Here is a 27,051-nt window from a genome sequence, read left to right as displayed (position 1 = left end):
GCCCACGGTCTCTTATCCAGGCTGTGCCGAAAAAGCCTCCAACCACCTTCTGCTTTCCTGGCAGAAGCTCAACCCGAATCAGTCCATGGGGTTGGGGCTGGGGCTCGCTGGGAGGCCAATGGGACTTTCCTGGGCTGAGCAGTCAGAGCTGTGAGGCCCAGCGTCAAGAGAATGAACATTCTGGGCAGGAGGCTCCAGGGCTGACAGGCACAGAGCCTCAGCACAAAGGGTGACAAAATAGGGCTGGACCTCCTCACACATGTTTTCTCCCCGCAGCCAAGCAGTTTGAAAACGGGGTCCCTCAAATAGCTCACGAGCAGAGCACCCTGGGTCTGAGCGCCTCACCCCAAGGCTTAGCCTTCATGGTCGCCGAAAGCCACCAAGGAACCTGGTGAAACCTGGCCCCTCCTCAAGGTGCCTTGGCCTCCTCTTCTCTTCTGATAAGTATCAGCCAACATTCCTCACACAGTTCTTTACTTACTTGCTCATCAGACCCTCCAGAAGCAAAATACTCTCCCGTTCTTGAAAAGGCAACAGTGGTGGCTGGGCCCTAGCAGAACAAACAAAAAAGAACAGACACCAAAGGTCATTTGAGCTTCTAAATGCACAGGAAGCAAACCAGCTCCCGAACGAGAGCGAGGCAGGACAAAGGGCTGAGCGCCTCACCGAGCCCCTAGTCCTCCCCAGGCTTTGGCAGAGGCACCTGCAGGAGCTCAGCCACGAGTGTCACTGCTGAGGCCTCTGTTCCCGAGCACCGCTGACAGCACAAAGGCTGGGCCACAGGGTCGTGGGTGGGCAGAGAGAAATGAGCAGGACAATACACCCTGATGGCCCTGCTGGGTTGACATCACCATTCCCACTTCCTAAGGGCAAGCTGGAGGTCAGAGAGGTGCACTGACTCATCCCAGCACCGGCTCCAGAAATTGGTCCCCCCGGCCCAGGCCATGCTCCCCCCCTCCCCCGCCGCAGCTGACCAGAAAGGCGTGTGGCCCCAAGGAGGAGCCAATGAACAGAAGTCCAGGGAACTCAGGGAGTCCAGGGAACACTAGAGGCCAGAACTGGGGCAGGAAGGAGGCTGAGGAAGGGATTATCAAAGGTGCCTAAGCCGAGGAGCCACAAGATGCAGCCCCCTAATGAGCATGTCACATGCCTTATGTTAGGAACTTGGGAGGAGAAGTGCCCGCTCTGGCTTCCCCGGGGCTGAAGGTCTGCACAGCTATGGGAAGGGTGATGCCAGACCAGCACAGGCAGCGCGTGGAGGGCCCGTGAGCACACCCAGGCTTGGAGGAGCGGAGTCATGATCTCCCAGGAAAGAGGGAAGGCTCCTTCCCACATGCCTGAAATCCACTGCAGAAAGAGGCATGGAACAAGACTCTGTTCACACAGTGCGGTGAACCAGCAATTCCTCCTGGCCAAAGTGTCAGTCTGCCAGTGCCTGGCATTCCTCAACAAAACCAGAAAAAAGAGGTTCTCTCCTAACCGATGACAGTGTGGCCACAGTCACAAAGGCTGCCCCCGTTCCTCCGGACCAGAGCAGGGAGCAATAAGAGCCCCAGTTGCCCGAATGAGGTGCCTCCGGCCGTGGGGCTGGCAGAAGCAGGGACAAGGGGAACACTGGGACGCACCCTCCACTTGATGCCAGAAAAGGCCAGACAAGTTATGGGCTAAAAAAGGGATCTGTGGTCATGGAACAAGAACAGCTTCTGCCTGCCTAGAAGGGACAGGCAGGTGGAAAGCTGCCCCCTGGACCCAAGCATCCTGGGCAGGACAGAACATTCTTCCACTTCCCGAATCTACCCATGGCTCCTCCTCTCCACGATGCCCATAAGGAGGGCAGCGAGGAAGAAAGTAAGTACGAGCCAGTTAACACTGACCTGCACTAACCCACTTAATCTTCGGAGGATGGTTTGCATGCTGACCCCTCCTACAGGTGACACGTACCAGAGGGGAGACCAAGGCCTGAAAGGTCCTGCCCCCTCCCTCTGTGCCTCTCCCTGCTTTCTCTCACAGGTGGGGCTCCCAGGGCCTGGGGATCAGGGCAGCCGGGAGTCCTACATGGCCATCCAATAGGACAAAGGAGATCCACCCTTATGACCGGGAACGACGTCAATGACATTGGTGAGTGTGAAATGCCAGGTGCAAGGCATCATGCACTGCCAGCGTGGGGCTGAGTGCGGGAGGGGAAGGGGGCAAGTCGAGCATCCCTCAGATACTCTTCCACGTGGACAACCCCCAAGGCTAGAGAAGGTGAACAGGACTTATGGGGTGGTGGGGGGAGGAAATTTCAGATGACTCTCACTTGATTCTTGGAAATCCTGTAATTTCCCAAACTTTGAATTCTTAAACAATGAGTATATGGCGTTGCTATGTTAATATAAAAACAAAACAACAAAACTATTTTCATTTTGAGGAAAAACAAAGAGGAAAGAGGGAAAAGAGAAGGAAACCAGGACATGGAGTGTCAAAAGAGCCGGGCTCTTTGCCTGCCCAGAGTGCATGGAGGAATAGCCAGTTTCCAAGAAGTCACAGCAACTAAGGAACCAAACAAATACTCATCAGTCTCCTTTCCTGCTGTCACTCAACCACCAGATGCCAAGCTGGGGACGAGATGCTAGAGGCCAAGCTGTGGCAGCGCCCCTGAAGAAGGTGGCTGGCAGCCCAAGGCTTGGTGGGGGACTGGGACCAGAGAGCAAGTGCTAGAGCTTTCCCCAGAGTCCAACTGCCCAGATACTCTGGGGATGGCGCCAGCAACAGGCAAGCAATAGGGGGGCAGGGCCCGCAGTCCTTCCCAGCAGTGCCCATTTATCCAGAGGACGGCTCGCCTCCTGCACCGGGTACCTTGCTGTTCCCAGAGAGAGCACCTTTCCACGGAGGCTCTCGCCTGTCTGTCTGTGGCCCACGAAAGCAGCTCTGCCACAGGCCAGAGCCAGCAGGGACCGGAAAGCAGACCAGGCTTCTCTACTACTTCATCCCACCCTTTCCGGGGCCCAGACAATCCGGGCCCCCACCGACCTCGCCAGACCACCCCCCCTTCCTGCCCCCACTGGTTCTCCAGCCCCACCAGCCTGCTCACTGCTCCTCAACACAAGCTCCAGAGGGTCTCATCTTGCTTCAGGATCTTTCGGCGACTTTCTGCATTGAGCTCTTAATTCAGTGATTTCCAATCTTTCTCAGTTTTAAATAAACTCCTTTAAGGCAACACATTGGCCTCTGATTTACTACTTTAGATACACCCCCCAAATTTCCAACATGCAGTATTCTCACTGGCAGCCGCCTCCAGATGTTTAGTTTCCACTGCGGTTCTCTTTAGCCCAGCAGTCATTTAGGTGTGCGTTCTAGCTTCCAAACCACCGGGGCTTGGGCGAGGGTCCCTTTTATCACTGATAACGATCAGATGGGATCCACGTTCTTTGAGATCGTTCTGCTTTCAAGGTGGCTTACTCTTTTCAGTTAATTAGTCACTCTCAACGCATTAGTTCACTGGCTCAGGGCAGGGATGTTGTCAAGTTGTTTCTGCTCCCAGGCAAGACCAGCTTCTGCCTGCCCAGAAGAGACAGGTGGATGGAAAGCTGCCCCCTGGACCCAAGCATCCTGGGCAGTATGGAACGTTCTTCCACTTCCCGAATCTACCCGTAGCTCGTCTCCAAGGTGACTCCTGAGAGGGACTCCTGAGAGGGACTCCGAGCTCCTGGCTGAGACTTCAGCAGTGTGATCTGATTGCTGGAGGAGCCCACCTGCCTGACATCCCGGTCCCCATCTGCCTGCAGGCCACATCCACTGGCAGGGACTCCTCACAGGCTCAACCAGATCCTTCCCTCCCTCTCCAGATCTGGCCAATCAGTCTTCGGTGAGATGATTCTGCTTGGTCGTCCCAAGCACGGGATGCGGCCTGGCCTCCCACCCCACGCACCCTCCTGACCCAGCCACACATGGCCCTCCGGCTTGGCTGGACCCACACCCAGTCACTTCATCACATACTGTCTGCCTTGACAACCTCCAGACCCAAGGGACCCACATAGTCCGCTTTCTTCACTCTCACACGGCAAAGCGTCAAGCATCAATCAAGAAAGGTAAAAAAAAAGAGGGAAAACAAGGAGCCTGGTGTTTAGATCCCACAGCTCCTAGAGACTCTCCCTCCACAGCCCCTGCAGCTTGTCCAGACCCCTCCACTCTCCTCACCCCCTTCCACCTGACTCCCTGAGGCCCCTCTGCACCAGAAACTTTGGCCACTGTGTCCACAACAGCTATGCTGGCAAAGACCCAGCCAGGTACCCCAACCACCACCACCTAACAAGGCTTTGAAATGTTTCTCACTGGCTGCCAGAAAACAAATAGGAATATCACACCACATGCCTTGAGTCAGAGGTAAAAGAGTGACCATCCAACAAAGATATGGAAACCAAGGAGGCCTGAGAAGCCCCTGGCATGGGAACTCTGGTCTCTGACGCACCCAGGCTGCTCCTTCCACAAACCCTCACACCAGGGAGAATCCTGCAGTCGCTCGGCAGCACCTGCCGTGGGCTGACTCTTATGTCAGAGTAGTGACTCTGGGGACAAGGAGTGGCCTCTGGGAGGAGCTGGGGTCCAGGAATGCTGAGGCTCTCTCCTGACCTTGGCCAAGGACACCGGCTCCCAATCCTCAACCCTGGGCTGCTGGCAGGGGACAGAAGGCCAGGTTGACCTCTTGGTTTACCGAGGTTGGAGTAAATGAGCTGTTCTCCCTCTTGATGTCCTCTCACCTCTCCCAGGAGGTGCCCAGCCATCCACGCTGGGTCTGAGCCTCCCAGGGATAAATATAATTCTCTAAAATGAAATGACTACACAAGGGCCGCAGAACGCTGGAAGAAATGAGCAGGGGGGCATGTTCAGAGAGCTTCCTTCCACCTGGAGCCACCTGAGAGGCAGCCCACGGGCTCCAGGCCACTCTGTTACACTGCCACCTCTCCTCCTCCTCCCTGTGTCCCCCTTAATGCCACTTCCCCAGCCCCAGCCTTGGCTCTGGCATGGCACAAGCTCCCGGTAACCCTGGAGGATCCTATACCCTGAGGCTGTGATTTCACAACAATCAAGTCTCAGAGCACAGCCCCGGGTATGGAGAGCAGTCCTGGTTTGGGGTTCTAGGCCCTCGAACCAGACGGGGTGCATGGAACCACAAGCCCAGTGGTCCCCGTGGAGCTCAGTCACTCCGCAGCAACACGAACGCCAACTGCCTAGCCAGAAACACCAGATTTAACTCCCACCCACGTCCCGCCCACCATCCTCTCCCAAATAGCTCTGGGGACTGAAACCAAATGAGCATGGCTCAAGATTATGTTTCAGAAAATACAGAAAAATAAGTCTGTATTTCTAGCACACTGCCCCCACACTTGCCACAGAGAGCTATGCGGGCCTCGCTCAGGGCACAGGGCTTCGAACAACAGCTGTACCTGGTGGGAAAGCTCTTCCTTCTCTTGCTCTTCCCTCCTGCAAGGTGAGGGGTGGGAGACACTGTATGCTGACATCCCTAAGTTACTCTACTGGGTCCAGCAAGAAGCAGGGACTCCTCTTTCTCCTGCTTAGCTGCCACCGCTGTGGCTGATCCCCGAAGCAAGACCTTCCAGAGCCTCAGAGAGGGCAATGGCACCCCTGCCAGCCCATTGCCAAGACATCTGGAGTCTTGCCAAGTCCTCCAGGAGTCAGGCCCTAGAAAAGATGGCCTGATGGGCGGGACTCATAAAGGGCACTGCCAACAGACCTGTGGACCAAGGCCCCAGCAGGCCACACCGACTCAGAGCAACTGGATGGGACAAGTGCATTTAGGCAGAGTCCCCACAAGGACAGATTTCAGGAGCTGTGTGGCCAACGAGAAGCCAAAGCAGGAGGATGATCTGGAGGAGATGAGGACAAGCGTAAACAAAACGAAGACCTAGATAAACCCTTCAAAGACTCCGTGGCTGATGAAAGGAAGGGAGACAGGCACTCCCCAGCCCAGAAGGGGAGGGGCTGTGACTTTGGCCCATGCCCATCAGAGGGGGCAGAGCCATCAGAGACCCCTACCGTGGGCTCCTTTTCCTTCCAAAGACTGACTGCCCACCCAGGGTGCCAGGAGCGTGCCCATAACAGAAACGTCCAATGGCCTTTTAAAGAGCTCTCACCCGGGGCCTCCCGGGATCTTTTCTAAGACCTGAAGTGGAAAAGGACTGGTACCTGTGAAGACCTACCATGCCGGGTGCTGGGGCCTGTAGACACGTGCTCTCCTGGTATGAGGCCGATGCAGCAGTTCTTACAAATAAGGAAAAGCTCAAGGTCCTGCCCAATGTCCCAGGGTAAGAGGCAAAGCTGGAATGGCCTGACCTGGACACCCTTCTTCCCATCTACAGCCTCCTGGAGCTCAGGCTTTTTGGCTGAACTAGATGGGAAAGTACCCATGGCTTTTCCAAAGCAGAAACACGTGGGTTCAAGCTGTTTGTTCCTGGAAATATTGGGGTGTTTCCTTTAAAAAGCGGGGCACTATCACCTGCCAGACAAGGCTGTGTGACACCCCCCTCCCTCACTGAGTGCCTCCTAGCACTCAGCCTCCGTCAAAGACGCTGGCAAAGTGACTGGTGCGGGCTCTTTACCAGCTCAGTCCGCGGACAGAGAAATTGCTCTGGTGTTCCCAGGGCCGAAGGCAGAGGAAAGAGGGCAATGCACCACACCCAGGCTGGCAGTGCCCTCCCTACTCTGTCCACCCTCCGCCTGGGATGGGCAGATCGGCCGGAGGTAGAGGGCTACCCTATCTCTCAGCCCCACAGGCTCCTCAGCCTGTCCCGCCACCCCCTGCCTTGGCAGAGGCACCAGTGTCTGCTCGGGCTGTGTCTGGAAGCCTCCGCCACCCGCTGCCTCCTCACGGCTGAGGGCCCTCCTGGCTGGGGCCCTCCCGGCTGGAGCAGCAGAGCCGTTGAGAGGCTGGGGCACCAGGGCTGGAGAGCAAAGGGCCTGCCCAGCTCTCAGCCCAGCACCTCGTGGTCCATCACTTGAAGACACATGGCAGAGGCCTCTGAGGAGCCACACAGGCCCCAGCCACAGCCAAGGAACCGTTCCCGGGTACAGCCGAGGTGGCGTCCAGTTCCTGTGGGGCAGAAGCCTCTCTCAGCCCCCAGCGACATTCCCTGAATGACCCTTCGTAGCTCAGAGGCCCAAAGCCAGGACTGCAGGAGAAAAACACCAAAATCCTGAGGCCCACATAACCTTATAACTGACGTCCACCCGTAACCCCACAAAGGGAGCCAGCTCCACACGGGCTGATGGGAGGTATGGCCGACTGCATGCCAGACAACCACCAAACTGTGGCTACGGTCAGACCCCTGGGCTGACGAGCTACCCTCAGCGCAGCACGGGAGACCCGGGCTACACGGGGCGAGCCTGATCTTAGCTTGGACGCTTGGCAAGTGTCTCCATCCTGGTGCCCCTATGCCTTTAGGAGACCACTAAATGGCATATGAGCCTTCTAGCCTCAACCCAGATAAGAGAGCATCAGCCCAACAGCACTGCCTCCCCTGAGCCTTCTTTTCTACCCTGACCCTCCCTCACTGTTCCCCCAGAGGGGCTGGCTCAGGCCCTGCCCTCACAAGGGACAGACAGACATTTCCCAGAGCCCCCTCCTGGCCAAGGACTGTCTCCCACCGGCATCAGCTCCCTGTGGCTGGCTCCTCTCGGCGGACCTGACCCTGAGCCTGCGCTGGCCCTCCTCGCAGGTGTGGAACCGGAAGCATGAGGCGATGTGCTCCACTTGGCAGAACAACTTAATAGCCTTCCCTCCCATGCCTGGAAACTGTCCCAAGGAGGGCCTCCAAGTCCAAACCGAAGTTTCATGGGGTTCCCTCCTGCTGGACCAGAATGAGGTCACATAGTAGCAAGGCTGGGACACAAGCACCCACAAAGCCCGCGGGCCTCCTACATAGACCAGTGATCTCAAAACAAGAGCGAAATCACAACTCAACAGCTAAAAGCTGGACGGGTGAGACAAGTGAGTAGGGTGGAAACCGCAGAGACTTGAATACCAATCCCAGCTCTGCCACCCTCAGCTGCGTGGGACCCCTACAATTCCAAACCAGTCCCTGGGCCTCGGCAGCCCCCACCTGGATCAAAAGTACTTTCAAATCGGCCATCTTTTCACCTGTGGGTCAGAATCCCTAGGCACCGAGGATCCACTCAGGAGCCCTGGGGCTGCTCAGTCCCATGCTTCAGAAAGTGGCTGGTGGCACCTGGGCCTGATGGGGGCACTTAGCCACCTCCCGGAGCAGAACGTGAATGCTCAAGTCCCCAAAGAGCCCAGGTGTGCAGCTTCCTGGAAAGACAGGCCAAGGAACGGACTTCACAAGCCGGGAGCCCAAGAGGACGACACACCTGCACGGGGCTGTGCGAACCACCAGCTGTCCCTCAGCTTAGTTCCCCCATTTCCAGGTTCCACAGCAGACAAGCAACTGCGGTTTCCCTTGGTCCCTGTGTCACTTCTCCAGGAGAACGTCAACAGGTCTCCTTTATGTGCTTGAGGCTGTGCCCGAACATGGGACTGGCATCTTAGACATCACATTTAAGGGTTATCAGGCTAAGAGGTGAGTCAGCAGTATAAAGAAACCTCACACTCACTCACACACGCGCACGTACACAAACATCGCAAGAGCCCTAGGTAGGTAATCACTTGGCATGCCTCTGTTTGCATGATGTTTCTGGATATTGCTTTTTCTTTCTGTGGGGAGTGGGGGAGATAGCACCATTCGTGGGGTTTTCAAATGTCCTCCTGGTTATACGATCTCAAACTGGTTATGCCAACAAGGTGGCTTCCCAAGAAGCTTGTGGCGCGGCCATCACCGTGCCCAGAGGCCACACAGTACACTAGATGGGCCGGCCCCTGGGGGGATGGCACTGCCAGTCCCGCACTCCAGACACATGACAGGGAGGACGAGCGGTACCACGGGCTGAGGGGAGCAGGCAGCCTTCCAAGTCCCAAGAGAGCAGAAGAAAAGGCCCACGCTCCCACCCCAAGCCATGGCCAGTGGCCCCCACATGCCCGACTCAGCTCGCAGTGGAATCCAGAGCCCCAGCTAGACCCCTCACACCTTGCTGCCAGCCCAAGACACACGAGCTCTCTCCTCTCTGCCTGCCTCCTGCTCACAGGTGCGGAAGGGGAGGAACTGAAAGCTCTCGTCTCTGCACCCCTGGCCCCACTTGGGTGTGGCAATTAGGTCCCAACAGGAGACATTCCAATGACTGCTCGGCTCCGCAGGAGACAGCTCAGCTGCACTTCCCGACAGGGGGCAGTGTCAGAGGCTGGCACTCAGGCCAGTGGCTAGGGAGCGCTGCCAGCGGCCCCCCTCACCACGGCATGCCCACAGGGGCTGGTGCCTGGTCACTGCCCACCCAGGGAGTCCAGGCCACCGGCTGCACTGGCAAAAGTCACTCAGAGAGAAGGCCTCTGCTGCCTTGATTCAATTCCAGGAATTCGCAAATACACACACACAGGAAGATGTCCCCCCTTAGCACCTGCCTCTGAGACACCTGTGGTTTCCGTCTGCAAAGTCATCGATGCCTGCAGAACCCCCAAGTGATCTTGATTCAGGGCAGGGGTTCCAGGGCTCTACTCAACTGCTGGACCAAGGGACACCTGAGGTCACTGTGGGACAGAGTCCATGCAGCCCCCCTGCGGGAAGTGTGCCGACCATGTCCAGAGGCCTCCCCTCCCACGCCCATCCCAGTTAATTCCCACACTCTCTTCCCAGCTGCGGTACCAGGCCCAGTACTTCTGCCAGAGGTCAGAGGTCCTGTGAGGGGCAAACCTGTTTCTGCATCTCGCCCCACTGCCCAGGCTGTGAGGGGACCACAGAAACCGTCCCCAACGGGCTCCAAGGGAAGGGCCACCTCGGGTGAACTCCAACCCCACATGGGCCTCGAGACGGCACCTGATGCCCTCACCTGATGCCCATGGAGCGTGTAGAGCAGCCGGCCCTCCATGAGGTCCAGAATCTTCAGGGTCGAGTCGCTGGAGGCCGTGAGCAGGTAGTTTCCGGACGGGTGGAAGGAGAGAGCATTCACCGCTGCGCTGTGCACTAGGGGAGGGACATCGGTCAGGCGCTGGCTGGGAGGCCCAGAGATGCAGCTGGAGCCTGAAGATGGGCAAGCGGGGCCAACCGAGGCTCGGCACAGGGCTGGGCCAGGGTGGCCACAGCTCCAACGACGTAGGGAGCCCCACAACCAAAGAACAGGAGCGGACTCATCCAGAGCCGAGGACAGGCAGCAGGAGACACAGGGCAGGCAGGAGCCCAGGCGACAAGGCCAGAGGGATCAGGCGATAACTCGAGCTCTCCCGCCACACGGAGCAGTCAAGCTGGGGAACGGAGTGCTCAAACTCAAACGTTACGCCCAATCTGTCTCTCACACCGCTACTTAGGGGAAACCGAACAGAAAAGACAATCCCTGAGGTGCCAGTTTGATGCCCCTGCTCTAGGAGAGTATGCGTGTGGGGCAGGCGGGCAGACGGTAAGACACACGCTCAGGAGCCCGTCAGGCCTGGGTTCTAATCCCGGCCTCACCATTATTCCTCACCCTAGGACCCTGAGCCCGCACCCTGACACGCTGTGCCAGCTTCTCCTGCTGTATCACGGCACCCAGGTGCTGGGGCGCGGCGGGGAGGAGCCTGCCCGTGAGGCCTCTGGACAGAGGGAGCCCTCCGATGGGCCTCTCTGCTGCCCCACACAGCTTCCAGGTCCTGCTGCCCTACCCACTCCACAGCTCAACGTCGCCCGTGACCTCCTTTTCCCCAGTGGCCTGGCCCGAGCCCCACCGTCCATCCTGGTGACCCTCACTCAGCAAGATCCGGCCACCCCAGCCCTGTCAGCTCCCCAGCTGAGACTCTTGCCCACCCCCTCCCCTGATCTCGAAGCTCACTGCTCAGTCACCTCCTCAAGGAAGCCCCCCGACCCCACGGGGACTACCCCCTTGAACTGCCCTCCTGAAGCGCCGTGAGTCTCCACTGGGTGCACTCTTCACCGCGGTGTTTTACGTTTCTGTGTAGCTCTGACTCACGGCCGGGTCCCCCACGAGACCCTGTGCTCCATCAGGCAGGGGCTGTGCCGGGTCCTTGCCGCCTGGCCCAGTGCCTGGCACTGAGCAGGACTCAGAAAGCGGCTGGTGAGTGGGTAAGCCGGACCCAGGCAGGCCACATGGGGACGACAACGTGAGGACCCCCTACATCACAGCTTCTTAAAGCAGCTGCTGAAGACGACCTCGGTGCTTCATCCCCACTACCCCGGGCCAGGTGGGGGACACCAGTGGGGGTGGGGTAACCGGGGCCCACCGAATCAGAACCGCTACAGACAGAAAGACAAATTCTAAAATCAACCCCTCACCCTGGCCCTGGGAGGCCTCCAGAACCAGCGCGAGGCCAGGAAACACGTCCGCCACAGGTCAGCCTTCTGCAGAGCCCACAGGGGTCGGGGGGGGGGGGCGGCCCGCAGACATGAGCCCAGCTGATGTGCCAATATGCCTGCGGAGTGTGGGTACGTTCCCAAGCACACTTAGGGGAGACAGCAGGGCTTTACATAACATGGTATTTATGTCTGAGCACCCTCTAAGCACCAGAGCTCCAGAAGCCGGCCTCGGAGGGGCCGATGGGGTCTCCACAGAGGCAGCACAGAGCCCTCACAGCCGGTCGCACTCCCCACACTCGCGGCCGTGGTGGGGGAGGGGGAGGGCAGCATCCTCAATGTTTACCAAGACTTGGGGCATGGAGAGCCAAAGAATAGAGTCATAGCTGACCCCATCAGGAACCGAACAGGCACCAGTCACAAGCAGTAACAGAAAGAACATCTGTAATGCAGAGTGTGACTGCCACTACCCACATGTGGAAGGGGACACATAACGCAGACAGAAGTGGACAGAAGCTCCAGATAGAGACCTTCTATAGAGTCCCCTGGGGAGGACAGGAATACAGGGACTTCTCATTTTTACCCTGCATACTTCCAGATCTTTTTTTTTTTAACCATCGGAACACAGTCACTGTGATTACACAACTGGGTGAATGATAAAAAGTGAATCCTTCCCTCCCCACAAAAGAGTGAGTCATGTCCCGCTGAGTCTACAAGCTAAGAGCTAGTGCCCCACACTCCCAAGGGGCCCGTGATGCTCGCCAGATGGCTGGTTCATACTGGCAGGGAAGTGCAGTGAGGGGAGGGGAGCCCTGCTACCCTCAACCCCTCAGCCCCACAGCAGGACAGCTCTGAGAGGCAGTCTGCCCCCCATCTACCTCCCCAAGTCCTATCTCCCTTTGGGCCCCTTCAAATGGCATGTCTACCTCCCCAAGCCTGGAGAAGGGCACACTATTCTCGTTTCTGCAGCCCTTGGCAGCCTGTTCTGGAATGAACGCCACCCCGCCCCACCTGAGACAAAGCCGGCAGGGGAGCAGCCGGGGCAATACGGTGCATCAGGGGAGCGTGAGCTCAGGGAGCCCAGGGCTTCCCAGCACCACCAGGGAAACGGGGTCAGGATGTGGCTACCACGCCAGGGCCTCCCAGCTGGGCAAGTCTACGCCAGGGAGGGAATCTCCCCCAGAGGAAGGGCACCAAAAGCCCTGCTCCACTCTAAATGACAGGGATATCCAAGGCCTCCTAGCTGGGGTGGAAACATCTGGAACCATTTACTCCAGAAGAGGGCTCAGCTTGGGGGAGAGGATGTATTAGACACCAGGACCCACTGCCTTTCCCTCCTCATTCTCCTACATCACCCACCGGACCCACCAGCCTGGGGCAGCCTCTCCGGCTCTACAGAGCTGGGAGATACTTTCTAGGGAAGTCGCATCCTAAGAATCATCCCTGCATGACAGTCCCCAGGGAGGCTCCCGCCATAAAGTCCTGAGCAGTGACTGGCCAGGAATAATCCACTTCTCATCAAACCCAAAGCTTGCAGGCCTTCTTCTTTCTTCCATGGCAGTGATCGGTGACAACTGATGGCAGAGCGCCATTTGGGCACAGCCATGGGCTCCTGGCTATGATCCCCCAGAGAAGAGACTCCAGCTCAAGGTCAGAGATGTACCAACATCAAGACTCTACAGGTCACCAGGAGCCAGAGAGGGTGGCGCCGAGGCCACTGCAGACCCTGCCCCTAAGCCCTGGGCCATAGCTGTGGGCAGCAGGTGGCCTAAGGAGAGTCCTAGGTACCCACGATCCACTCTGCCCACACAGCGCTGCATGTACCAGGCCCCAGCAAACCTGGCCCACTGCCCAGTGGGCTCCAAACTGACCAAGGGGCCCAGAGAAGCCCCAGCTACCCAAGTCGGAGGTACCTTTCTAAGGCAGGCCACACCAGGCCGAGCCCCAGCCCACCGCCATCAAAAAAGGGCTCGGCACCCTTCACCTGGGGTGGCTTCTCATAATGTGCAACTAGCATCACCAGCGACTCTGGGTTGACAAGGGGCTACGGAGTCATACGATGACGGTGCCCTGATACCAGCAGGTAAGGATGCTCATAACCCCCTCTGAGGGAATGTCACATAAACGCCGGCTTAGGGACGGTGGGAAAGGGCCAGTGAGCTGGCCAGAGCAAGCGGAACAGTGCACTGGCCTCCTGACCAACCCTCTTGGTCTCAAAACGTCAAGCAAAGGCTACAGGCCTGCCCCACCAGCTGCATGGCTGCCTCAACATCTTCCATGACCAGATCTGGGGTAGGGCGGAGGGGCATGTTAACAACCAGGGGACAGAGAACCTGGGACTCTGAGTTCTAACCAGAATTTCTGGAGAGGGCCGAGCCAAGCCCTCCCAGGGGCCTCAGGAAGCAAACGCCTAGAATCAACACGGTGTAAGGAAGGCAGCACGGGGTGGCGGACAGAACGCCGCACTCGGGGGCCTTCCGTTGGAGACTCAGAGACCCAGCTTCCCAGCTGCGGGACCACGGGCAAGCCTCGAACTGCCCATCTGTGAAATGTGGAGGAGCCCTGCCCTGCTAGCCGCCCGGGCCGTCACTGAATAGCGGACCTGCACGTGCCTGTGAGCCACAAACCACATTACGGGCTCCGGATGGGGGTTGAGGCTCAGATGTCAGAACAGCCTTCATGTGGGCTCCGAGCATATGGAGCCTAACCCACCTCCGTGGGGCCCGGCACTCCCGGGGCTCCAGCAGCCCCACCGTCTCCCTGCTGAATTGGGAAACCAGAACTGCTCCCCACAGGGACAGGCCAGAGCCAAGAAACTCGTTGCCTGAGACAAATAGTGCCAGCTGCCTGCCGTTGCCCAAATTAACTCCCGACAAGCCAGCACGGGACAGGAAGTGTCCTCACGACTCACGACCACGGGGCAGCTGGACCCAGGCAGGCTGGGGTTGCCGACCACACACTGCAGTACCAGGAATCAAAGGGTCTCAGAAAAGCCCAAGAACCTCACGTGCCCCAGGCCCACCCAGGAGTGCCTGGTACTCAGCCGGAGTCGCCAAGGGAGACACTAGATGTTACGGTAGCCTTAAAAAACTTTCCTCTGGGGGCGCCTGGTGGCTCAGTCGTTAGGCATCTGCCTTCGGCTCAGGGCGTGATCCCAGTGTTCTGGGATCAAGTCCCACATCAGGCCTCTCCGCTGGGAGCCTGCTTCTCCCTTTCCCACTCCCCCTGCTTGTGTTCCCTCTCTTGCTGCCTGTCTCTCTCTCTCTGTCAAATAAATAAATAAAATCTTAAAAAACAAAACAAAACAAAACTTTCCTCTGGGCTTCCCAGGGGTCAGGGACCGAAAACAGTTCAGGCATCTGCTACCAGAGTGCCAGGAGTCCTTCTCAGGGAATCGGCCTCTAAAGAGACGCCCCTGCACCTCTGAGGATGAGGGAGCAGCTGCTACTCAGGGGCCGGGGGAGCCTCTCAGGTAGAAGGTTCGGCCGTGGAGCTCTTACGGGGAGCCGCTAGACCTGAGCAGACCTGGCCAGGTCCCTCAAGCGGTACGTCCGCCAGCCCGTGTGCTCAGATCCACCGGGCTCTCCCTGAGCGCAGAGGGTGAGCGTAGAGGCAGGGGGAGGAGTTTGCTGCCCCGTGCGCCGTGCACTGGGCAGGGAGCTGAGGAAACCCGATCGTTTGCGGGACACTCCAAGCCCCCCAAAGCGTCTGATCTATACTGGGGTGGCTTAGGAACAAGACATTGGGTGGCTCTGTCATAGAAGCCAAGGACAACAGCAAAAACACACTGAAATCTCTCTGCAGAGCCTGTCAGCCTCATGTACCCCGGGTCCCCTCAGGATTTGGCTCCTGATGCCACATGAACCCTCCCACCACCTCCCCAGCCCTGCCAGTCACTGGACTCCCACGCCCCCACCCCCCACCAAGCATGCCCCCTCCAGAGCTCCAGGGACCTCTCCAACACCCCCCACCCTCCTCGACTGCCCTACATCACTCCCCCTCCTGATCACGCTCTTCAGGAGACTCTGCGTTCCTTCACGCCCCTGGCTCTGCCCTGTCGGCCCTCCCAAGCTGGGAGAGGGCTCCCACCCCTCACTCTGGCTGCTTTGTGGACCTTTCCTTCCATGGCCCCTCAATCGCAGGGACCCAGGATATGGCCTCAGCCCTTCTCGAGCCCCTGATTCCTGGGTGCAGCTGGCCACTCAACCCACAGCATCACCTCCTGGCTCCATTCAATCTCCAAAACCTATCCCCCTGGGCCTCAGAGGCCCAGCCCTCACTCAGACATCGGGCGCAAGCAGCCCACCCACCAGTCACCCAGACACACCAGCTTCCCACCCATGCAGGCTCTTAGCACTGCTATCCTCTCAGACAGACCTTCACTCCTTGAGCAATGGGACCAGTCCCAGCACTGCCAGCCAGGCTGCATCTTTGGGACCATGGGCCAGAGTATGGCATTCCAGGTCCTCCCCAATGGGCACCTGCTGGTGCACCCTACGAACACCAGACCCATGCTCCTGATCCATCAGAGGTGAGGCTGGACCCTCCCAGGGTCACCTAGAGATCCTCTCCCTTCAGTGTCAAGACTTATGTGGTGAAAAGAAACAGTAACGAGAAATTAAAAGAAAAAGACTTACGTGGTACAAACCACATTTCCAGTACCGCCTTATAATCCTCACGTGGATCCCCATCTGTCCTGACCCCACACTCAGAGGCATCTTCCCACACTCCTCCACACCTGCCAACCTTCCCCCAGTCAATCGTGCAGATGTTCCCAATCTTCAACCCAGGCCTGGCCCAGAGCAGAAGAGAGGCCTCTATAGTCTGAAGGAGGGGAAGGAGAGGTGTGGTCCCCAAGTAAAGAGTAGACCCATAGCTGCTCTGTTCTAGAAGCTCTGTCTGAGGGACGCCTGGGTGGTTCAGTCGGTTAAGCGTCTGCCTTTGGCTCAGATCATGATCCCAGGGTCCTGGGATGGAGTCCCACATAGGGCTCCCTGCTCAGCGGGGAGTCTGCTTCTCCCGCTGCCCCTTACCCTGCTTGTTCGCTCTATCTCTCTCTGGAAAATAAATAAATAAAATATTTTTTAATTAAATTAAATTCAATCAAAATTAAAAAAAGAATAACAGCTCTGTCTGAAACCGCGGCTGTGACAAACCCCAGGGCTCTCTGTTGAGGAAGGAACCAGTTATGCGGCTAGCCCCTGCCACCTGCTGGTGGTGTAGGGCAGTGCAGGCCAGACCCCTACTCCAGGATCTCCAGGACCCAGACTTGGCAACAGAGGCATCATGAACACAGTACCTGGTTCCTGCTTTGTGCCAGGAGCTCTCTAAGCTCTTGACACAGACCCACTCATTACCCTCCCAACACCATCTGTGAGGGAGGCCCTATCACTGTCCCGGGGGGCCCAGAGGAGTCAAGTGACCTGACAAGTAGGAATGCTGAGGCTAGCCGCGGAGCCCACCCGCCACCATGTGCTTATTAATTTTTAAGACCAGGAACCTCTCCCTCTTCTTGGGAGATCTGCTTGCCTTGGTTACCTCAAGAAAGTGCTGTCCTCAACATCTGAGAATCGGCTAGGAAGGGCTCGTAGGGGGTGGAAAGGAGAGCTCTGAACCTCAAGCCCCACACCTTCGTCAGATACATGCTTCCCATTTTCAGGTGTGAATTCTGGCACGTAGCCCATGGACTTCAAACTTTGTCCCAAGTCAATGACCACAGCTCTTCAAACAACTCTAGCTCCACCCCGCCCCCGTCTCAGCCCCAGGCCTACCCACCGTTTTGTCCCTTGAACAACTCCTAGTTCCTCCTGTGGCCCCTCGCCCGCTTCCCTCCCTAGCCCCATCCCCACAGCTGAGGTGGCTCATGGCCCTGCCCAGTCACACCAGCTCTCAAGACAGTTCCATCCTCCAGTACCCTCAGCTAGGTCATCCTAATCACACCCAAGTCCGTCCCTACCCCACCTCCTGGCTGGAGCCTGACACACGGCCCATGTTGACTGCCTGCCGCTCTGCCCTCCAAGGGCTACCATTAGATCAGGGGACACAGCCCCAGGGCTGCCTCCTGAGAGCGGTCTCTAGCCGAAGTTGACCCTCCATATGGTTCATGGCTCCGTATCTATGGAGGACACCATGAGGCCAGAGGTGGCCAAGGTCCCACAAACACTGACTTCCTTTGACCTGCCCCCTTCGCCCTAGCCCTGGAGGCGAGTAGCACGGCAGCCCCTGAGAAGGGGCCCTTGAGCAGAGCGCTGGCCAGAGGTCCACTGCGAGCTCCTCGTGTCGCCCTGCAGTATGCATGAGACTCTGCTGGCTCATGAACAGCCACTAAAGGGCTTGGTGGACGCCAGAGTGCCAGGATCCCCCTCCAGGCCAGTGTTCTGAGCCAGCACAGCCACAACACAGACTACTGGCCGCTGGAGGTCCCAACAGGCCCCGGACTCCTCCCCACTGACCGGGGCTGTCCTCAGGCCCGCTTCAGCACCATGGCAACGAGCCCGCCACCTGCTCCCGCCCAGTCCCACCACGGCCGCTCACGGACACTCACGCTGATAGTGCTGCAAGAGCCGGTGCGTCCGCACGTCCCACACCTTCACCGTGTTGTCCATGCCTGCGGCGGCAATGCACGTGCCACTGGGGTGGAAGTCCACGGAGGTGACAAAGCTGGAAAGATGGGCCACCACACGCTAGAGGAGGACTGTCCTGGCTCAGAACAGACCCCCAAACATCCAGCCCTTTCCCATCCCCGCACATCTGCTCAGGCTGTTCCCCAAACCCGGAAGACCTCCCTCCTGCCCCGTTTCTTTACCAGGTGGCCAAGGGATAGCAAAGAGAGGGTGAGAACAGCGGCTAGCAGTGACCAGAAGTGGACTCACCAGGGAGCAAATACCAGCAGCCACTTCTAAATACAAGTAGAGAAAGTGGTCTTCCGCCCAAAGGTCAGCTGACAGCTCAGGATGGTCAGAGTCAGAGCTGGGGCCCTCATCAAAGCCGGAGATAGGGCAGGCCCTCCCTGCTGAGGCCCCGCCCCAAAGAGCCAGAAGGGCCCCGAGGCCGTGCTGGTGGACCTATCTCCAGGAGACAGGCCAAGGGCCCCCAATATCCCCACACATGACACCCAGGCTGGCATCATGGCCAGCTGCAGGAGGAGCCTTTCCCTGGGGTTCCCAGTCCACCTGAGGAGGGCAGAAGCTGGGGTTCATTGAGGAGACCAGAACAGGTGAGGCCCTGCTCCCATGCAGGCTCCTCCCTCCCCCGATGATGTGGCACAACGGGAACTGCCACCAAGAACTTATAAGAACCGGACAAGCCTTTCATTTATAAACCCATCACCATAGGTAACACACTAACATGATCTGGGGAGGCGCGGGGTCACCTTCTTTCAGACAGACAAGCCACAATTCTGAGAACTGGGAAGCGAAGGGAAAGAGAGTCCCCAAGAATCACATGCTTTAAAGCTGAGCACCCGTTATTTGTGGGGATGACGATGAAGCTGAACCTCCCGCTCACACAGGAAAAAATTCAGAGACAGACAGCAGCAGAGACGTGGCCCCACGTAAGGCCCGAGGCCCCTTCACGCCTAGGTCCATGCTTTTCATGAGCACCTGCAGGACGAGGACAGGGTCCGGTGACTTACCCGCCGTGCTCACAGTAAGAGTGGACACACTCCCGGCTCGTCTTGTCCCACAGCTTGACAGTCTTGTCATCGCTGGCAGACACGATGAGCCGCCCGTCGGGGGAGAACCTGAACCAGGCAGGGCACAAGTCACACCACCACCGTGGGCGCTGCACACTGTCCTCCACAGCCCCCTCCCTGCACTGCCCACCACCTGATCCCACAACCAGCCAAAGCGACGTGCCCTGCTCTGACCCTGCGTGATCCTGAGCAAGCGGCTTTCTCTCTGTGAGACGGGTAAGAATGGTACCTACCTCATGGGGAGCAGGGAGCAGCGTAGGGCACACGAGGCCCCCAGCACTGCACATGGCACGTGGCAAAGTGCGTGCTGACTGCTGATGCTATTAGCATGAAGGCGGCCCAAAGTCACCATCAGCATCGTTGTCCTGTTCCCAGGTCCCCCGAGTCCACATTTAACTCTGAGAACCAGCAACCAACAAAAAGGTGTGGAGGTCCTGGGGACCCACCACCAAAGGCTGGTGTAGGCTCCACCCTGGTTTGCTGGCTTGGCCCCTCCTATTCTCAGGAGCCCGATGGTGAGCCCTCTCCGAGCAGTCAGGGACCTCCCAGGACATTGGCGCCCTAGAGAACAAGTAACTTGCATGGGGTCCGCAGAAGAACACCGTGATAGCCCCTGACCTCTGACTCCCATGGTTTCCCAGTGTCCCCAGACCTCCCAACCTCTTCCTCTAGAGCACCGAGATCTCTGGCGAAAGGATCAGAATAGCTGAAAGTAGGTATATATGTGTCCACAGTCCTGGGACCCTGAAAGGTCCTTTGGGTCACCTGGCCCCTAACCCCACAGCACTGGGAGAGCCAGCCTCCAGACCAGCCTCCTCAGAAGCCTCGACCCCCACCCAGCAGCTTGAGCAAAATCACCTTCTGAGAGGTAGACTCAGTTTCAAACCCCAGCTCTGCCACTAACCCAGCGAGCGCCCAGGGGCAAGATACCGTACTGTTCTGAGCCTCGGTGTCCTCATCTGCGAAATGGGAATGACATTTAGTCTAGCCGTGCTGCCTGCCATGAAAAGTGAAAAGAAATCCTAGAGTGGTAGTAGCGACATCATCTTGTCACTATTGCTCCTAAACAGCCCCCGCTGACTTGCTTCCGGCCACATCAGCCTGGATGTCAGGGGCTCAGTCGTGGCTGGCAATGAACTCACTTGCTTGCCATGTAGGGGCTAGAAGCTCCTCACCAATTTACAATGTGACAGCTTCTTTGCTCCCACTTCACAGATAGGGAAAGCCAAGGCTCAGGAATATGAGAGAGTAGCTAGTTTGCCCAAGGTCATGCTCCTGGCGCCTGGCAGCGCCTCGGTGCCCCTCAAGCCCCAGGTCCCTCCAAGGGTCCAGGGGCAGGACGAAGCTCACCTGGCACAGCGGACCCAGTTGATGTGCTGGCTCAGGGAGAACAGGAATTTCTGGCGATGAGTTGACCACACCTTAACTGTTTTGTCGTCAGAGGCCGTCACAAAAGACTGGCCGTCACTGCAGAAGTGGACGCTCCTCACTGTGGCCGTGTGGGCCCGAAACGCGGTAGACTCGCCTTTGCTGCAGGGACGGGTATTCTGACTCAGGAGACCCACAGCGGCGACGGGAGGGCCTGTGAGCACGTCAACGCGCTCCTCGCCCCTCAGGGGCCCCTCCTGACGTCAGCGTAGGCCTGCCACCCCAGCCCCCCACAAGGAAAGCCAGAACCAGCACCCACCCTGCCCATGTGCGAGCAGCATCGGATGGGAGCCCTTCTGGGATGGCCGCAGTAAGCCCAGAATCCCTCTCCCGACCCTAAGGGGAGGGCCCCAACTGGAGCCCCAGCTTCTGATGGGACCTCTTCAGATGTCCCACCATGACAAGTCCAGAGCCAGGATGGGGACCTGAGGGGTGACAGCTCTGGCACCGGGGCCCCAGGCTCAGACAAGCCCTTCAAAGTCTGTAACTCACACATTGGGTATCCAGATCCGGACAGTCTTGTCTCGGGAGCCTGAGGCCAGCAGGTGTCCCGAAGGGGAGAAGTTCACACAGGTGACAGCGTCCTTGTGGCCCGCAAAGCGGTAGGCACGTGACTGGGGCTTCATGTGCCACACCATGAGGCATGAGTCCATGGAGCCACTGGCTGAGAAAGTAGGGATGCTGTGACCCTCAGCTCTAGCGGGCCTTGAGTCCCCAGCAGGACGATGGGGTAAGGGGACAGGAGACAGACCACACTTCCAGCGACTGCTGAGTTGGGGTTTGGAGCATTGATGGGCTGTCAGCTCTCCGAGCAGCAGGCCCGCATGGGAGCCAGACCCAAGAGATGCCCTTCACATGCCAGCCCTGGGCTGAAACCCTGTGGGCCTCTGAGAAAACCTCATCCCCGTGGGGTCCCCCACCCCCCCCCCCCAGTCACATCCTAAGGGCACTAGAGAGCAAGTCCTCCCAGCCCAACCCAATGGGACTTTTACCATTGAGAGGGCCCAAGTCAATCAGAAACCTAGAGATCCCCAAGACAGATCCAATGACTTCAGTTTGCTCTTTATCTACAGTGACCAGTAGCCTCTGGCAGGGGACCATGACTATGGGATGAAGGGACAGCCTTGTCCCTAGAAACAAGAAAGCGGCAGCCATGACAGCTGTGTAGGAGTCCCCAAGCGACCAAGGTGCAGGGGTACTCAGCTGCTGCACAAGGACAGCAATAGGAGGGGAGTATGAGCCATTGTTTAGGGCCATTCCACCAGCCAGACCCAAGAGATGGGCAGGGTAGCTGCAGTGAAAAGCCCAGACCCTGGGCCCACCCTCCAAGGCTACATGCCCTTGGCAAGGCCCCCAAACTCTCTGAGTCTCACACTCTGCAGTAGAATGTACATGCCCAGCACCCAGACAGCTGGCCAGCTGAAGCAAGGTGCAGGTCTAGACAAAGCCCCTGGGTCCCCACTGTGCCCTACGCCCCCACACCACACCTCCCAGCTGGAGACTCAGCCTTCTCAGCTCATAACCTAGTGCCTAGGAAAAGATGCCTCCTCTCACCCAGCTGCTTCGTGTTGAGACTGAAGTCCACACAGGTAACTGCATCTCGGTGACCCTTAAAATGCCTCTCCAGCGAGGGGTCCTCCTGCGGGAGAGCCAGGGTCAAATGTGTGAAACTTCAATGAAGAAGGGGCTTCCCCAGGGCCAAGACTCTTCCTAAAACAGCCAGGAGGGTTCAAAAATGCTCAAGGCATGATCTTGTATATAGAAAATCCTAAGGAATTCACTAAAAAACTATTAGAGCTAATAAAACAGTTAAGCAAGGTTGCAAGATCAACATATAAAAATCTATTGTGGGGCGCCTGGGTGGCTCCAATGGTTGGACGTCGGCCTTCGGCTCAGGTCACGATCTCCAGGTCCTGGGACTGAGCCCCATGTCAGGCTCCCTATTCAGCTGGGAGTCTGCTTCTCCCTCTCCCTCTGCCTGCCTCTCCCCCTGCTTATGTTCTCTCTCAAGTGAATAAATAAAATCTTAAAAACAAATAAATAAAATAAATAATAAAATCTATTGTACTTCTGCACACCAGCAATGCACAATCCGAAGAATGATAACAATTCCATTTATGACACGTGAAAAAGAATAAATACTTAGAAATAATTCAATAAGAGGGGCGCCTGGCTGGCTCAGTCACTAGAGCGTATGACTCTTGATCTCGGGTTTTGAGTTTGAGCCTCAAGTTGGGTGCAGAGATTACCTAAAAATAAAATCTTTTGGGGTGCCTGGGTGGCTCAGTTGGTTAAACATCTGCGTTCAGCTCAGGTTATGATCCCAGGTTCCTGGGATTGAGCCCCATGCCGGGCTCTCTGCTCAGCGGGGACCCTGCTTCACCCCCTCCCTCTGCCTGCCGCTCTGCCTGCTTGTGCTCGCTCTGTCAAATAAATAAATAAAACCTTAAAAAATAAAATTAAATTAAAATTAAAAAATAATAAAATCTTAAAAAAATAATTTAACAAGAAAAGTGAAGGCTTATACAGTGAAAACTACAAAACACTACTGAAAGAAATTTTAAAAGACCTCGGTAAATGGAAAAATATCCATGCTCATAGTTTGGAAAATTGAATTTTGTTAAAATGCAATACCCCCCAAATTGATCTACAGATTCAATGTGCCACTTTTTGCACAAATTGACAAGCTGATCTTAAAATTCACATGAAAATGTGAGACAGCCAGAATAGACAAAATAATCTTGACCCAAAAAATGAAGAAACAGTTGCTATAGAAAAAATTCCACTGTTCCTCAAAAAGTTAAACACAGAGTTATCAAATGACCCTGCCCACCATTCTAGGTAAATGCCCCAAAGAACTGAAAGCATGTTCACACAAAAAGTTGTACACACACGTTCACAGCAGTATTACTCATAGTAGCCAAAAAGTGGACAAACGTAAATGTCCATCAACAGCTGAATGGATAAACAAAGTGTGGTCGCTCCATACAACGTAGTATTATTCAGCAGTACAAAGGAAGGAAGTACTGATACATGCTAAAACATGGATGAACCTGGAACACGTGTTAAGTGAAAGGTGGCAGACGCAAAAGGCCACATGTTGTCTGATTCCACTTACATGAAATGTCCAGAATAGGCAAGTCTATAGAGACTGAAATTAGATTAGTGCGGAGAAGGGGAGTGACTGTTTAATGGGTACAGATTTCTCTTTGGGGTGACAAAAATGTTTTGGAATTAAACAGTGACGATCAATGGACAACACCATGAATGTACTAAACACCGATAAATGTTATATTTTAAAAAGCTGAATTTTATGGTATGTGAATATTACGATAAAGCAATTTTTCTAAAAGAATCAAGGAGAGAAAAATGGAGGACTTTCAGCAACCCCCATCTCGGGAATCAGATTTTGTACCCTCAGTCTCACTGCGGACTGGCCAATGAACCCAAAGGTCAGCCTGGACAGGCCCCAAGGGGCAGGGCCACCATCTCTACTGCGCCCAACAACGTCAATGAAGCACTAGTTCAGGACACAGCTTAGGAAGACGGAAAAAATATTTCAGAGACTCTCTCCACCCAACAGCAGCTTGTCTCTGTGCTTGAACAGTTATAGCCCTGCCATGCAAACATCTGCCCCTACCCCAAATATCAGAAACCTCAAAGAAGCATTTTGGGCGCACCAGGGAGCCCAGCAAAACCTCCTCTTGGGAAAAAATGTCGTTGGGGCAGAGTAAGACTATTGCCACCCCCCAGCCCTGTAACGAGAACAAAGGCCCCCAGGGCCCTGTGCCCAGCTCCACCCCCAACACACCTGCCTGAGTCCCCCTTTCAACAAGAAAGGGAGTGGCAGCTGGGGGAGGGCCCCCAACAGAGCAGCAACTGCCTCACCAGAACCTCTTGGGAGAACAAGTGTAAGATAATGCCCACCTCTAGGCTCAATAGGCAGAGGGAAGTTCAGTTCCACCTCTAACCAGAGGGCCCCTAAAACCTCCCAACATCCTTCCCATCTCCTCACCCCAACGAGCTCTGTGGTTCCTCACTTCCCCCAAAGGTGGTTTATATATGGAAGGAAGTGGGGAGGGACTTATGGGAAGGGCTAGATTAGGGGTCAAAAAGCCTGGATCTTAAGTCTGGGCCCTCTGCTCAAGTCCCCACATGACAACAAGCACCAGCCGGTCTTCCTGTCTCTCAACCCAGCCCAAAGGCCAGACATGTTTAAAAAACCTCTCAAAAAGAGGGGTCTGGAGGAAGCTGGGACTCAGGGCTCCCGGTCCAGATCACACTGCAGACCTGGGCTGTCCCGTCCGAGCAGGGTGTTCGCTCAACAAGCCCCTACCCAGCCACCCACTGCTCAGGATGGTGAGACTGAGGCCCGGGAAGCCCGGAGCTGGCCTCCGGCCCGACCTCCGGTCGAAACGTACTAGTGCTACTGTCTCCTCCGCTAGGATGCAAATCTGGGGAGCAGGGACTCGTTGGTCCGCCCCGGTAGTCCGCAAAGGGTCCGGCACTCAGGAGGTGCTCACTACGTGTCCCGACCCAGCGCCCCCTGCACCGACGGTAAATGGGCCGGAGAAGACTGGCTCGGAACCCGGCGTCCCACTCGCCCCCTCACAGCCATCGCCCCGGCCAGGCGCCCACAGTCCCAGCGGGGAGACTAAGGCCGGGCAACCACCGCCGGCAAGAACTTACAGGGCAAGGTGCAGCCATGGCGGGCCGGGGGCGCCCAAGGCGCCGAAGAAGGCAGCGTCGGCCGTTGCGGCCCGTTCAGTTTCCGCGCCCCCAACCGCCGCCAATAGCAACGCGGGTCGCGTCGCCACGCCCCGCCCACGGCGATTAAAGGAGACGCAGCTCCTCGGCTTTTGGTCCCCCGGCCGGAAGCAGCGCCCTGTGGCCCGTTCCACAGCCTCCGCACGCAGCTCCGCTAGGCCAGCAGCCCACGGACGCCGCCGCCAAAGATCGCCGTCCACTGTCACTAATCCCCTGAGAAATCACAAACCCAGGATGAGGGATTCACTCCACCGGCCCGTAGCTCGGTTTACGAGACGACAAGCACAGCCTTCTGGGAAATGCAGTTTCAAGACGGCCGTCACCTTGAGTCTGGAGGAAAGTGGAACTACTCTTCCCAAGATACTTTGAGGGCGGGCCGGGAATAACCACCCGTAGGAAAGGCCTCAAGGATCCCGGAAGTGGAGGACACGTGGGTCATTGTATTTGTGTCGTCTTAAAGGGCCCTTGAAACCAGCATTCGCCCAATACCGTAAGGGCCAATTAGTCGCCCCTCAGAGATCCTTTAAATGGTTCGCTCCTCCGAACTTAAAACAAGTGTCGATTCAAAAGAACACCAGTCACTTGGAATCACATCCATGGTATTCTCCATGGGTGGAGAGACCTAGGTTCTATTCTGTTATTGTCCTGCTTCCTTGTGTGGCCTGTGACCTTGGGGAAAAAAATACCTTTTCCCGGGCCTCAGTTTACCCATTTGTAATGTGAGGGAGTGTGATGCAGCTTGGCCCTCTCCAGAGCCCTCAGCCCTGAGAAGCGGTTATGAATTACATGTTTAAAAGAGAAGGAGACATTTCTAGATGTGTCTCCTGAGGCAAGGGAGACAAAAGCAAAATTAAACTACTGGGACTATATCAAGTTAGAAAGCTTCTACACAGCAAAGAAAATAATTAACAAAGCCAGAAGACAACCTACTGAATGGGAGAAGACATTTGCAAATGACATATCTGATAAAAGGTTAGTGTCCAAAATATATTAGGAACTTATACAACTCAGCACCAAAACTTCAAATAATCCAATTAAAAATGGGCAGAAGACATGGACATTTCTCCAGAGAAGATATACAGATGGCCAAGAGACACATGAAAAGATGCTCAACATCACTCATCGTCAGGGAAATGCAAATTAAAGCCACAATGAGATACCACCTCACAGCTGTCAGAATGGTTAAAATCAAAAACACAAGAAACACGTGTTGGCGAGGATGCAGAGAAGGAACCTTCATGCACTGTTGTTGGGAATGCAAACTGATGCAGCCGCTGTGGAAAACAGCACGAAGTTTCCTCAAAAAATTAAAAATAGAGCTACCATATGATGTAGTAATTCCACTACCGGTATTTACCCGAAGAATAGGAAAACACTAATTCAAAATGCTATATGCCCAGAGGGGAGGGGGGTGGGGGATTGGGATAGGCCGGTAACGGGTATTAAGGAGGGCACATATTGCATGGTGCACTGGGTGTTATATGCAAATAACGAATCATGGAACATTGCATCAAAAACTGGGGATGTACTGTATGGTGACTAATATAACAAAATAAAAATTATAAAAAAAAGGGGCGCCTGCGTGGCGCAGTCGTTAAGCGTCTGCCTTCGGCTCAAGGCATGATCCCAGCGTGCTGGGATCGAGTCCACATCAGGCTCCTCCGCTGGGAGCCTGCTTCTTCCTCTCCCACTCCCCCTGCTTGTGTTCCCTCTCTCGCTGGCTGTCTCTCGCTCTGCTAAATAAATAAATAAAATCTTTTTTAAAAAATTATAAAAAAA

General features: G+C 56.3%; 1 protein-coding gene across 3 annotated transcripts in view; it reads right to left on the bottom strand.

The window, feature by feature from the left end:
* POC1A (POC1 centriolar protein A) overlaps nucleotides 1-25,575 on the bottom strand; it is a 70,600-nt gene extending 45,025 nt beyond the window's left edge. Inside the window, exons 1-8 of one of the 3 annotated variants that reach the window (XM_045807269.2) lie at nucleotides 25,195-25,575; nucleotides 22,060-22,144; nucleotides 20,998-21,169; nucleotides 20,428-20,607; nucleotides 19,018-19,125; nucleotides 17,929-18,044; nucleotides 9,934-10,067; nucleotides 482-550 (exon numbers count right to left, since the gene is read on the bottom strand). In XM_045807269.2, the coding sequence (XP_045663225.2) occupies nucleotides 482-550; nucleotides 9,934-10,067; nucleotides 17,929-18,044; nucleotides 19,018-19,125; nucleotides 20,428-20,607; nucleotides 20,998-21,169; nucleotides 22,060-22,144; nucleotides 25,195-25,212 (882 nt within the window). In that variant the 5' untranslated portion in view covers nucleotides 25,213-25,575. Of the gene's footprint in view, nucleotides 1-481; nucleotides 551-9,933; nucleotides 10,068-17,928; nucleotides 18,045-19,017; nucleotides 19,126-20,427; nucleotides 20,608-20,997; nucleotides 21,170-22,059; nucleotides 22,216-24,926; nucleotides 25,084-25,194 lie in introns of those variants that run through there. The other 2 variants (XM_045807270.2, XM_045807271.2) reach the window with 2 other exon arrangements.
* Between the last annotated feature and the right edge of the window lie 1,476 nt (nucleotides 25,576-27,051).

The sequence above is a fragment of the Ursus americanus genome, chromosome 14 (assembly GCF_024610735.1).
Source record: "Ursus americanus isolate L20-20 chromosome 14, mUrsAme1.1.p, whole genome shotgun sequence".
Classification (NCBI taxonomy): Eukaryota; Metazoa; Chordata; class Mammalia; order Carnivora; family Ursidae; genus Ursus; species Ursus americanus.
This window is presented reverse-complemented; position numbering and strand designations above follow the sequence as displayed.